General features: G+C 38.4%; 1 protein-coding gene across 3 annotated transcripts; it reads right to left on the bottom strand.

Moving 5' to 3' along the window:
• Nucleotides 1–2,782: 2,782 nt before the first annotated feature.
• Nucleotides 2,783–6,578, bottom strand: LOC143876030 (uncharacterized). 3 transcript variants are annotated; one of them, XR_013250284.1, is made up of 3 exons: nucleotides 4,284–6,578; nucleotides 3,655–3,788; nucleotides 3,374–3,511 (listed from the first exon to the last, which is right to left on the bottom strand). XR_013250284.1 is itself a non-coding variant. In XM_077377633.1 (2 exons), exons 1-2 carry the CDS (start codon nucleotides 6,559–6,561, stop codon nucleotides 3,156–3,158), a joined length of 2,634 nt encoding a protein of 877 aa, XP_077233748.1. In that variant the 5' UTR covers nucleotides 6,562–6,578; the 3' UTR covers nucleotides 2,783–3,155. The 3 variants fall into 3 exon arrangements, 1 of the variants encoding a protein (XP_077233748.1); XM_077377633.1 differs by lacking the exon at nucleotides 3,655–3,788 and having other exon boundaries at nucleotides 2,783–3,511; XR_013250283.1 differs by having other exon boundaries at nucleotides 3,655–6,578.
• Nucleotides 6,579–14,405: the final 7,827 nt, after the last annotated feature.

The raw sequence follows: 14,405 nt of genomic DNA, 5'->3' as shown, positions 1-14,405 counted from the left end.
TAGTTGTGTGTAACAATTAGTATCATTTAGTACAAGAACAACAACTGGGTCATGTGTTCAAGTCATGGAAGGAGCAACCTGTGGAGAGGATTACTTGGAAAGGGCTACATAGTAAAAAATGCCTGTGAAAGCCGCTAGAGTGAAGTTGCCATAGAGTGGCCCACTGTAGATTGAGTGACCTCTAGAAATGGGTACCTATAGAAAAGGCTAGAGTGACAGCCGCCACATAGTGGATCACCAAGTACGGCTGATGCGGAAGCATGGTGGAATGTTACGGTCCTAAGTGGGGGTCTGCCTAGTATGGAACTAGGTGGGACCCAACTTGGTACGGGACATGTTTAATTAAAGGGCTTAGCGTAACGTGTTCCATGAGTCCTTGCACATTTGGTTAGTTAGCGGGGGGTTGTTAGCATTGTGCTATTGTTAAATGACATTTTTTTAGGGAAATGTTGTCAGCACTAATGTATTTTGATGATGGCACTCCTCACTTTATTAAAAGTATGGCATGGCCCGCACCATAGGATGATCCAAACCGTCCATTAGATGGGCCACAGCCTTAATAGGTTGTGCCCCAAAAATCATTTCCGTAGGTTGATCCTAACCCTCCAATCTGTAGAGGGACTGAATGTTAGAGGGCTGATCTAACCCTCTATAGATCGGAGGGTTTTAGAGGGCTGATCTAACCCTCTATAGATTGGAGGGTTAGGTTCAACCTATGGAAATGATTTTTGGGGGTACAACCTATTTAGGCTGCGACCTATCTAATGGACGGTTTGGATCATCCTATGGTGCGGGCCATACCGTACTTTTAATAAAGTGAGGAGTGCGAACATCAAAATACAGAAGTGCTGATAACATTTCCCTTTTTTTTTTTATCAAGGAGCTACAATTGACTAGGTTTTTATTTTTATCATGTCCAAGTCTCACACAACTAACTAGTGCTGGTTTCAGATTAATTTCACAGGTTCTACAGAGGTGGGGAGGCTGGTAATGCAAGCAGCAGCAACCAGCAATCTGAAGGCTGTTTCCCTTGAATTAGGTGGGAAGTCGCCTCTCATAATTTTTTATGACGCCAATGTAAATGTGGCCGTTGAACTTGCCCACTTGGCCATTTTTTTAACAAGGCATTGCTGATTTCTTCTATACTCTACTCATTTTTATGGAGATTTCAATGATCCAAAACATTAACTTTTGGCAATGGCTTAATTTACAGGGAGAACTTTTGGCAATGGCTTAAAAGTTCACCTCTACCCCTTCATTCCCTCTAAAAAAATGTCACAAATTCCTAAACTACTCTATTAATAATCACAGAATTTTCTTTAAGTTTATTTTCTTTGCTATTACTCTGTGTAGGACGGTTGATGGGGCAATCGAAAGAGGCAACAAGACGAGGTATGGGTTAGCTGCTGGGATTGTGACAAAGGACTTAAATGTGGCCAACAGGGTGTCCAGATCAATTTGAGGGGGTGTGATTTGGAGCAACTGCTACTTTGCATTCGATAGGGACTGCCCTTATGGTTTGGAAGGGATATGGGACTACACGCTCTAGATAAGTATCTCTAAACCAAGTCTGTCGTTACTCCCCTTTACGATTCTCCATGTCTTTAAGCTTATCTTTCATAAACAAGAACCCGAAACGAGTTTGTTACTACTCAATTCATGAGAAATGCTAGCTAAAAGCTTTTCCAAGGGTTAGATTTACGTATGAAAATAGTACGAATAACGGTTTCCATTTACTGAAACGCCACGTGAAACTGTTTCCTAAGGTGGCTAGCAATGCTCATCATATATTTACCCAACCCTCATATGTCTATATATTCAATAACTCTCTCTCTCTCTCTCTCTCTCTCTCTCTCTCTCTCTCTCTCTCTCTCTCTCTCTCTCTCTCTCTCTCTCTCTCTCTCTCTCTCTCTCTCTCTCTCTCTCTCTCGCGCCTGCTAGCACAAACACACACACCAACTGATTCTCAAGTTCTTTCAATCATTTTTATTTGGAATGGAACCTGTGACTCAACGGGATGTAACTTAGCCGCTAGAAATGAAACACATTTTATTTTTATTTTTTTTCTTTCTTTTTTTAAACTTATAAAAAAAAGCTTATCATATGAGGCTTGACAAAGTATTACATTCCGTATCTTGAGACTCGATTCCCAATGCTTGTAATCACCTCTGATAGCTTCATCTTCCGTTGGTCATCGCGGTGGATAACCCTAACACAAGCTCACGACGTCTATGTTTGATTCGCTACCTACCCACCGCTCGGAAAGAAGTACGAACCGATCTCAATTGTTCCATGAGTTCCTCCATTTGCATCCTCGGTACTAAGATCCCTTCTTGAGATTCTTCCAACACCACATGAACCCCTCTTAGGGCAATCTGCTTTGTCCCTGGTACCATCGACGAACATCTTGATCGCAAAGCTCAAACTTTGATACAAGATGATGCAATCCAAAAACCTGATGGTTGCTAGTCATGTAGAAGCGGAGGTAAAATAGACAAAATAAAGAAGAAAAATGCCTTTCAATCACTATCATAGGGAATAGAAAACTCCGAACACTGTTGAAGGGAATAGGATTTACTTTGTTCCCGTCGAAGAATATCTCAAAGCGAAACTAGAAAAATACTCCTCAAAGGGCTAATTTTAGCAACCCAAAAGTTCTTAAAAAACTCAAAAGTCTAAAGAACAATTTTCGTTCAATAATTCGAGAAAGTCCATTAGAATGCTTTGATAACCGCTATTTATAAGAAAAGAAATCCTAAAATTTAATTTAAGACCTAAGCAATTAATCGCAGCCATCAATACAAAGTAATTTAAATAAAACCTGAAAGCTTGACTAAAGTAACCCTATAAATCATGTAATATGCATCTACCATGCCCGTAAATCAATCATAACTTCCTCAAACTGTATCCAAATTGTGTGATCTTGGGCTCGTTAGATAGGTGGTTGAAAAACCTTTCTAATGATACCGAAATCAATCCAAAGGGTCAAGACTTGATGTCTGAAAAATTAAGGTACAATTAAGAGTCCAAAAATAGAAGTTAAAGAATAAGGGGCTTATTCAACGCCACACATTCTTGATGGTTTTCGCCCTCATCATTGTGGTTCAGAAACAACGTAGATGGCCACTAGCAATGAGTTTTTTCCCCTGATCCACCTATATGCCAATAGTTATAAGTTGATCTATTGTAATTACGTGGAAATGGTTTGAAAAAGGTAGCTTGCAAACAGATAGCCCCTGGGACACCTTCTTCATGGTTGGCCGAGATTGTGGATTTGCACGTAGGCATGCAAGTGCTAGAGCCATTGCCAAAATCACTTTTTCCATTACATCGAGGGTGGGAGGTGAGAGTCGTGAATCTAACACATCCTTTAGCAGTATATTTTGGGCAGATGAGGATAATAATACTGGGATGAGTTCGCCCGGATGCCTTCCCATCAACACTTCTAGTGTTACCACACCAAAGCTGTAAACATCGCACTTCTCGGTCACCCTCATCGTGTAAGCAAGCTCTGCAGGTAAAGAAAAAGTCCAATTTCAAAATTAAAAAAGAGGAACAATTTGGTTGATAGTCAGTGTCGGATCAATGGTAGTTCCTAAAATTTTGGTTCCACGCAAGGACATCTATCTGCAATAGAGACTGTTGTTCTTGTACCTTAAATGAAGCTCAATTAACCAACTGTCTAGAATCATCTGATCAAGAGCATCTCAATGTTGTTGGACCCGATATCCTTTGGAATCAATGCATACGATCAGGTGCAAAGTCCACAACAGTGGTCTAGAAAGTGTCTGTTAGGAAGGAGCCTAACAGTGACTATCCATTTAACATTTATCCGAAAAACAAAAGATAGGTACCTTACCAGTACGCCAAAAGCTCTGGAGCTGATGGAATATGATAGGCAAGGCCCTTTAAACCTGTCCCATACAGGTTGGGTCCAACCTAGTCTCATACCTAGGTGGGCCCCCACTTAGGACCATGACCATGGTTTTAAATTTCAGATTTCGGTTGAGACTGAAACCGAAACTTCCGAAATGTACAAAATTTCGGAAATTTTGATAAAATAATATTTTTTATTGTTTTACAGAATTCCGAGAAATTCTGTAATTTCAGTCTAATCTCAGCCCAAAAAACAGACATTTCAAAACCTTTGACCGAATTTCGGCTGAAATTTTGGTTTCGGCAAGGTCCGAAATTTTGTTAGAAATCGAAATTTAAAACCTTGACCATGTCACTGCATTAAAAATAAAGAACGAAAGATAAGCCACACTGGTTCAGCAACATACCTGGAGCAATATATCCGCAAGTACCCGCAACTATAGACCAATTTGAAGAATCGGGTTTCAGAAGTCTAGCCGTGCCGAAGTCAGAAACACAGGCCTCATATTCCAAATCTAACAAAATGTTGTTACTTGACAAGTCTCGGTGCACAATCGGTATAGAGCAGTCATGGTGCATATAAGATAAAGCATGGGCAACCCCTTTAATAATTTCCACTCTTTTAATCCAATTCAACTCCATGGCTTCTTCTTCACTTGTTAGAATACCAGCCAAGCTTCCCCTTTCCTTGAATTCATAGACTAAAAACATGAACTGAGATTGAGAACAAAACCCATGAAGCTTCACTATGTTTCTATGTCGGATTTCAGTTAATGCGCATATCTCATTCCTAAAACTCTTTTCATCACTCTGATGATCACCTTCTTCTACCGGGTGAAGTTTCTTTACAGCTACGACCTGATCTATAGTCAGCTTTGCTTTGTAAATTGCCCCGTATCGTCCCTCTCCGATGCAGTATTTGGCATCAAAATCTTCTGTTGCTTTGATGATCTCTTTGTATAAGTTCTTCCCATCATAATTCCATATAGAAAAAAAGTTGTCCATCTTCATTTCTACCTCCCCATTACTTATATTTCTCGCTCTTCCGCGAATAATATAATAAATTCCCCCACTTGCAAATAGAAGAAATGTGCCCAAAATAAGAGGAATAACGATGATCGCAACACTGTGGCCTCCTTTTGTATCACCATTGTTTATAAAAGAGGACTCGCAGGATGGCAAGTTATGTACATCACTGCATAAACCTTTGTTGTTGATGAATGCTTCATTCGGAGCCTGTTGAAAGGCTTCACTTTCTGGAAGGGGACCTTCTAGATCATTATACGAGAAATCAATTGATGATAGACTCAACATTTTTTTCAGGGAAGGGGGAATAGAACCTGAGAGCCTATTGTGGGAGAGATTTAAGTTTTCCAACATCTGTAGTTTACTGAGTTGTGGTGATATCTCTCCTGTGATCATGTTTTGACTGAGATCAAGAACACTTTGTAGCCTTTCTAAATTACCAATCTGATATGGAATGCTTCCATTCAAATAATTCTGGCTCAATTTCAAATCCCGCAATTTAAAGCACTCCCCCAGTTGTTGGGGTATTGATCCACTTAAGTTGTTTTTTGATAGGTCAAGAATTTCTAGATTGGATAGCTTCCCAATTTCTGGTGGTATCCAACCCGAAAGCTGATTATTGTTTAAGCTCAGGTTGAATAACAGAGACAATCTCTGTAAATCCTTTGGGATTTCTCCTACTAGATGATTGGATGAAAGATCAAGCACTTTCAATTGAGCCAACTGTCCAAGCTCTGGAGGTATCCTTCCCGTAATCTTGTTCATGGACAAATTTATCTTCGTCAAACTTTGCCATGTTGCCAATTGTGGTGAGAGCTCACCATAGAATCTGTTGTAGCTCAAGTCGACATATGAAAGGTTGGGATATGCCATTAGTCCTTCAGATATATTTTCTCTAAATTGGTTGCCTTCAAGCCGAAGTCGAATTAATCCGGTGCAATTTTTCAAATGTTTCAAGATGGGACCAATGAAGTGGTTGTTTTCTGCAGTAAAGTACTTTAGGGATCTACCACTACATAGCTGTTGTGGTAAATATCCAGAGAGGTTGTTGTTACTTAACTTGAGCATGAACAACTGTCTTAGATTTGAAATTTCGTGAGGCACTGAGCCATAAAGATTGTTACTCCCCAATCTTAGCACAAGCAAATTCTTCAGACTTCCTATCTCTTGGGGAATATTGCTAGAAATGTTATTATGGAAGAGAGACAGGTTGGTAAGCTTGGTCAAGTTTCCTAGAGAGAGTGGGATGGAACCAGAAAAACTATTCTTGGAGAGATCAAGGAAGGTGAGTTTAGAGAGAAATCCGATATGGTTTGGGGTTGATCCATGAAGTGAATTGTTTTGAAGATTGAGATGTGTGAGGTTTGGAAAGGAAAAGAAACTAAAGTTTTCAAGCTTACCTTGCAAACCTGCATTAGAAAGGTTGATTTCTGTCACACTTGCACCATGGTTGCATGTTATTCCAACCCACTTGCAATGGCTTATGTTGGTACCATTGGAAAGAGACCAAGAGAGAAGAGGACCTTTTTTTAGGAGGCTCCCTTTCCATCTAAGGAGAGCATCAGCTTCTACTGATTCGGATGACAAGGCATTGTAAGAAACCAGCAGACACAAGACAAGTAGGAGGACAAGGGAGAGAGGAGATCTCTTTTGGTGCATGATGGGTGGTGTTGTGATTTTCCTTAGTTTCAGAGTGCAGTTATAATGCTCATTATCTTACATTTTAAGTTAATTGGGCGAGATAAAGGTTCAAAAAACCTGGTCCATGAATTTTTTTTCTATGATCCAAACAATTCTTAGGTCTTTCTATGGATGGGCCATGCATCAAAATCAACTCCAACCGTTCAATTGTTTCTTTGTTTCTCACCATCCATTCAACAGATGTAAATTGGAGATCAGGTCAAGAGGATACCGTGTTTTTTGGGAAGGGAGTCAAAGGTCTTCTTTCTTACTAGTCTATGCATGTGTGGAGAAATTATTATGTATTTTTTTGTACGATCCAAACAATTCTTAATTCTTCTCTTAGGTCTTTCTATGGATGGGCCATGCATCAAAATTTCCAAGACTTTTTCACTTATTTGTAGAAATTATTAACCATGCTTCTAAATCAGGTCAAGCAGGGTCCCGTGTTTGTTGGGAAGGGAGTCAAAGGTCTTCTTTCTTACTAGTCTTGATCGTTTTAGTCTATACATGTGTGGAGTCGTCATTGTTCTAGTGGAAATATGGCGTGTTCATCAATATGGCAGGCTTCCTCTTCAAGAAACATGACTAATCTATATTCCTCTTCAAAGGTCTTCTTTCTTACTAGTCTATGCATGTGTGGAGAAGTCATTATTCTAGTGGAAATATGGCGTGTTCATCAATATGGCATTACTATTCAAAGAAAGAGGTTGAGAGAAGGGCATGTAACACGTAAAGGTGGTACGACACCCTTGATATCTGATCCAACTGCAGCTCATGGGATGAGATGATGAGTACGTGTATATACGCCCACTCAACATATAATTTCTCAATGTTTAGATATCTGAACAAGGGAGATTTTATATGATGCCCAGCCATGAAGTCCAGTGTGGGAAATATGATAAAAGTACCGCCCTTGATATTTGATCCAACAGCAGACTTTTCTCAATAATTAATAAATCTTCATAAAAGCCTCAAAGGCACCATGATATTGGTAAAAAACCAAAAAAAATGAGTTAACCAAATACTTGAAAATAAATTTTCCATGGCAAAAAATTTCTCTTCTTCCAAACAACCCCTAAGAGACGACCATTATTTCAAAGAAAAAAAATGCTTACAAGAAAGTCATTTCTATAATAAAGTAGGATACGATTTAACTTTTGTAGAGTAATAGTTTTGCGCAAAAAGGGATTGCCCACCTTTTTCACTCAGGATAGCCCCTCAAGTGAATTTTTGACTACTCTTTTACACTATAGTGGGCTATCCTGTGTAAAAAAGTGGGCAAGTATATCATGGCCAAACAAAGGGGAGATATTTTAGTAAACAGAAAGATACGATATATATGCAAAAGTTGGAAAGGACAATTGCACTATTAGTAAAAACCTAGAAATATTGGAAAGGGCAATTGCACTATTAGTAAAAACCAAGAAATAAAAGGGGGCAAGAGGCTATTTTTGGAATTTAAATGTATATGAAATATTTTTTGAGATTTTTTAGGTGGGCAACTGCCCCCCCTAAATCCGTCCATGACCACAAGGTGTAATCTATGAGAAAAAGGTCGAAAGAAATTATATGTTCAAAGAAAAATAATTGGGCCAACTTTGTTCATAGACCAAAATTGTTCATTTGTTGGGCCCCAATGGGGCCTTGACCCAAAAAATCATCTCTTGCTGACTATACCGACGCTTAGATCCAAAGAGATTTATAATTTGTAGACAAACTACACCATATAGAAATCTCTATGGAGATGGTTTTTTTTTATTACGACACATTTGAGTTGAGGCCTACAAGTGAATGGTTTTGACCTCACTCTATTTGAAAAAAGAAGAAGAAGAAACAATTGCACCTACATATGGACATCATATAACGCATATTTATTAGAAAATTCATTAGGGCAAGCCTTGTGCTTAGGGCAAACATTGTTTTAAGATCCAAACCATTCATTTGTTGAGCTTCAATATAAGTAGGCCTTTCTCCAAAAATCATCTCATATAATGTCGTACGTCCAGGGGCGGAGCCATGAATTTACACTTGGGGGCCAGACTAATTTAAACTACATATGGGCCGCTTACTATTACCGGCGTTCACGAACGCCGGTAAAAACCTTTTTTATTTTAGTTATAAAAGGGATTTTGCAAGTCATTGGGGGGCTGCGGCCCCTCAACTCTAATATTTGCAAGATGAAGTCATCATGGGCTGAATGACAACATGAGATGCATCTATAAAGTATGAGCATGGGGTTATTGGATGAAAAAGTTCTCCAATGAAATGATGTTAATAAATAATTGAAGGATCACTTCACTCTGTTTCTACCAAGTTCTATTTTTACAACTTAAAATTTCATGGTTGAAGACACTTGCCCATCATCAAATCCCCGGCCCCTGCTTCCTACAGGAGATGATGTAATGTTAAACAAACCACAAGATGCACGCACTCAGATTTTTACGTGTTTCGGGGGTTTCAAAGGGGATGAGAAGATGGAGGGAAGGCGGTTTGGGAGGTTAATGACGAGGAAAAATTGTAGATTTCTGCAATTTTCTGGGTGGCGAATATACCTTGCTTTTGTTGTAATAGTGAGTAGCAGTTGCTGCCCCATTTGTGCCAATTCTGGAGCTTTGTGTTGTGGGAAGCTCGGAGGTTATATCTCTTAACAGAATACTTAAATTTGAGCAACAAACTTGCTGAAATTTCTATGCAAGTGACGATTTTATAGCTGTTATTAAATTTATGTCATCCGTCTTGTTGTCACAAAAAAAACAGGAAGTAGAGCTGAATTTGGGAAATGAAAACTGATCACTAAGATCAGTTCTTGGTGGAGATCTTGCATTAGACAAGATGAGACGTGTTGTATTAGCAGTAGTAAACCAGAAATCAACTTGAACAGAAACCAGTCAGTCAGTTTCTGCTGCACTCACCTAGAAGAATAATTCATACGACTTCACACACTTAACAAAACTCTATTTTTTGACTCAATAAGGGATGCTTTGTTCATTGATACGCACGTTTATTTCTAGAGGAAGAATCTCTGATTAATCCTTACCTAAAGTATGTCACATAATATAAATTTGTATGTCATATATGGCTCTTACGAGTCTTTCGAGATAGTTACTCCAAGATGTGTACTTCTAATTGCTTGGATCAACCTCATTTTGTTCATACTTTTTCAATTTTTTTACGAGCATTGATTCTTAATAATTCCTGAAAGCACTGATTTACGTTTATTTCTATTATCGTTCGGAAAAAAGAAATATGTTTAGTAGTTTAGTTCTATTATGCCCTTTTTCAATGATATAATTATCACAATGTACTCTCTTGATGTATTTCTTATTGACTACTTGTTAAATGCATGTGACATACAGCGACAAGCTAGAGGGAGAAGTATGGATGTTTACGTCATCCAGAGAGGATTCAATGACCTCTTATATGATATCATTTTGGACATCTTGACTCGGATTCCCTCTACGTATCTCGTTACACTCAAGACTGTATGCAAGCTTTTGTATCGCATAATAAAGAGCACTAATTTTATTGACCTGCAGCTGAATCGGGAAAGCTGAACTCCCAGGTGTGTTGTCCCAAATATTAATTATGAAAACATATTTGTCATAGAAGAAGAGAAAACATCGTCAAGGTAACAACGCTTGAATATTCACCAACACGGGGCGTTATTTGGGGCACAGTTAATGGAATTTTATGTTATTCCACTTTCCTAAACAAGATATCACATCAAGAGGTGGTTTTCACCATAAGCAATCTGATTATGAAAGAGAGCAGACTATTTGAGAAATATCATTCAGCTTTTCTTACGGGGTTTGGATTTGAATTATAGACCCGCAAATATAAAGTGTTTCGAATGTTTTATGCTTCATCTGATACTATAGTCCATTAAGATGTGAGATATATACTCTTGACACTGAGTTTTGGAGACAGATTGTAAGTCTACCTTATAATCCTGAAGGGCGGCAGAATTTTGTGTGTGTGAATAGATGCTTATATTGGATTGTAGCCAAATCTTCCCTTCCATCTCCCTCTATGTCCGGTTTTGCATTTGTTCTTTTTGATGAGAAGATGATCTCAGCTCCAAATGACTCTGTTGATGTGTTTGTAATAACATTCGAAAGGCAACTTGCCTTTTTGGATTTTGCATATCCTAATCATCAACTATGGGTACTTGAGGACAATTTGAATATCCTATGTACCAAAGTATTTACTCTCATTCACAATCACCGAAATGATATTCTTGAAGTTAAAGGTCCGTGGGTAAATGCGAGAATTGTGATTATTGGGCCAGAAACTTAATTATGTGCATACAATCTTGACGGTGAGACGTTTACCAACATTGAGCTTCCTTTTGAAATTGAAGACTCACAGCCATTTCGGCGTATACATCTCTATTACAGGACCCTGGTCTCCCCAGTTGAAGTCCATGGAAGCAGAGATGATTATTTCTAGAAACTATATTGCCGACACAAGTGGCCTGCCATGTCCGACACTTTTAAAGGTATTGCTTTTCACATCTCTCTTTTTCCCTTTTAATTCAATATTTTTATTGGGCCTTCTCATAAAGTTTTATATCTGAATTACATATAAGCAAAATCATATAGATAATATCTCAAATTTCAACAGGATCTAGCGACGTCACAATTCAATACGGCGGCGGGGCTTCCTTCTCCCTACGCAAGGTAAATCTGCTTTCTGTTTACATGATCACAATTTACTCTCTTGATGTATTTCTTATTGACTACTTGTTAAATGCCTGTGACATACAACGACAAGCTAGAGGGAGAAGTATGGATGCTTACGTCATCCAGAGAGGATTCAATGACATCTCATATGATATCATTTTGAACATCTTGTCTCGGGTGCCCTCTACGTATCTCGTTACACTCAAGTTTGTATGCAAGCTTTGGTATGGCATAATAAAGAGCACTAATTGGATTGACCTGCAACTGAATCGGAAAAGCCGAACTCCAAGATATATTGTCCCAAATATTAATTATTAAACATATTTGTCATGGAAGAATAGAAAAACATCGTCAAGGTAACAACGCTTGAATATTCACCAACACGAGGTATTCTTTGTGGCACAGTTAATGGGATTTTATGTTATTCCACATTCCTAAAAAGCTATCAAATCAGGAGGTGGTTTTCATCATAAGCAATCCTATTATGAAAGAGAGCAGAGTATTTGAGAAATGTCATTCAGCTTTTCTTACGGGATTTGGATTTTGAATTATGAGCCAACAAATATAAAGTGCTTCGAATATTTTATGCTTCATTTGATGCTATGGCTCTATTAAGATGTGAGATATATACTCTTAGCACTGAGTTTTAGAGACAGATTGTAAGTGAGCCTTATAATCCTGAAGGGCGGCAAATTTATGTGTGTGTGTGAATGGATGTTTATAATGGATTGTAACCAAAGCTTCACGTCCATCTCTCTATATGCCCATTCTTACATTTGATATTTTGGATGAGAAGTTTAGGATGATTTTAGCTCCAAATGATTCTGTTAATGTGTCTATAATAACATTCGGAAAGCAACTTGTTTTTTTTATTTTACATATCCTAATCATCAACTATCGCTACTTAAGAGAAATTTGAATATCGTATGTACCAAAGTATTTACTCTCATTCACAATCACCGAAATGATATGCTTCAAGTTAAAGGTCCATGGGTAAATGCAAGAATTGTGATTATTGGGCAAGAAAGTAAATTACGTGCATACAATCTTGATGGTGAGACGTTTACCAACATTGAGCTTCGTGACTCACAGCCATTTCGGCGCATGCATATCTATTACAGAACCCTTGCCTCGCAAGTTGAAGTTCATGGAAGCAGAGATGATTATTTCTAGAAACTTGTCTCTTATGATTTAGCCGGCACTTTGAATTTATTGCCGACACATGTGTCCTGCCGTGTCCTACACTTTTAAAGGTATTGCTTTTCTCTTCTCTCTTTTTCCATTTTAATTCAATATTTTTTATTGGGTTTATATATAAGCAAAATCATGAAGATAATATCTCAAATTTCAACAGGATTTTTCGGACATCACAGTTCAAGACGACGGCGGGGCTTCCTTCTCCCTGCACAAGGTAAATCTACTTTCTTTTTACATAATCACAATTTACTCTCTTGATGTATTTCTTATTGACTACTTGTTAAATGGCTGTGACATAAACCGACAAGCTGGAGGGAGAAGTATGGATGCTTACGTCATCCAGAGAGGATTCAATGACCTCTTATATGATATCATTTTGGACAACTTATCTCGGGTGCCCTCTACGTATCTCGTTACACTCAAGTCTGTATGCAAGCTTTGGTATCACATAATAAAGAGCACTAATTTTATTGACCTGCAGCTAAATCTGGAAAGCCGAACTCCCAGATATATTGTCCCAAATATTAATTATGAAAACATATTTGTCATGGAAGAAGAGGAAAACATTGTCAAGGTAACAATGCTTGAATATTCACCAACACGAGGTGTTCTTTAGGGCACGGTTAATGTGATTTTGTGTTATTCCACATTTTAAACAAGCTATCACATCAAGAGGTGGTTTTCACCATAAGCAATCCTATTAAGAAAGAGAGCAAACTATTTGAGAAATATCATTCAGCTTTTCTTACGGGGTTTGGATTTGAATTATGGAGCAGCAAATATAAAGTGCTTCGAATATTTTATGCTCCATCCGATGCTACGGCTCCATTAAGATGTGAGATATATACTCTTGGCACTGAGTTTTGGAGACAGATTGTAAGTGTGCCTTATAATATTGAAGGGCGGCAGATTTCTGTGTGTGATTAGATGTTTATATTGGATTGTAACCAAAGCTTCACGTCCATCTCCCTCTATGTCTATTCTTGCAAATCTTTTGGATGAGAAGTTTAGGATGATCTCAGCTCCAAATGATTCTGTTGATTGTCTGTAATAACATTCGGAAAGCAACTTACTTTTCAGAATTTGCATATCCTAATCATCAACTATGGGTACTTGAGGAAAATTTGAATATCGTATGTACCAAAGTATTTACTCTCATTCACAATCACCGTAATGGTATTATGTTAAAGGTCCACGGGTAAATGGGAGAATTGTGATTATTGGGCAAGAAAGTAAATTGCATGCATACAATCTTGATAGTTAGATGTTTACTAACATTGAGCTTTCTTTTAAATTTAAGACTCACAGCCATTTCGGCGCATGCATCTCTATTACAGGACCCTGGTCTCGCTAGTTGAAGTCCATGGAAGCAGAGATGATTATTTCTAGAAACTTATCTCTTATGATTTAGCTGACACTTTGAATACATTGTCGACACAAGTATCTGTGGACCCCGATCCGAGAGAGAGGCGGGGGACGGGCCCCACACGAATCTCAGGATCATCCACGTGAATGGAGAGCTCTACCAAGGAACTCTCGAAAGAAGTGCCCCTCACAGCATGAGTGGCAATAAAAGGTGAGATACCTCTCGATTCGGGGACTAGCCCAGATTCGAGGCGTACCTTAAACAAAGAAGAGTCGTCATCCAAGGAAGTGGGCCAAGGATCCCATACTATGCTCTGTTGCAACGGATAACCAGAGATATAAAAGAAGGTTTGTGCCTGGTTATGAATTTGGAAGGTCCGAAGAGCACCTCGTCCGCCCAAGTGTAAACACCTGGTCTCTTATGCCATTTACTTAATGATTTTGAAGAGTTTTGGGCAAAAGTCATATGAAATGGGAACCAATATTTCCGAGAAGACGTCTATCTAATCATGCATGTCCCGGAGATGAAAAATAACCACACATAAATGAAATGAAATAAGTGTCACCTAGGAGTAG

This window comes from Tasmannia lanceolata, unplaced genomic scaffold (genome assembly GCF_043159265.1).
Source record: "Tasmannia lanceolata isolate RefF3 unplaced genomic scaffold, GAP_Taslan_0.1 ptg000004l, whole genome shotgun sequence".
Taxonomy (NCBI): Eukaryota; Viridiplantae; Streptophyta; class Magnoliopsida; order Canellales; family Winteraceae; genus Tasmannia; species Tasmannia lanceolata.
This window is presented reverse-complemented; position numbering and strand designations above follow the sequence as displayed.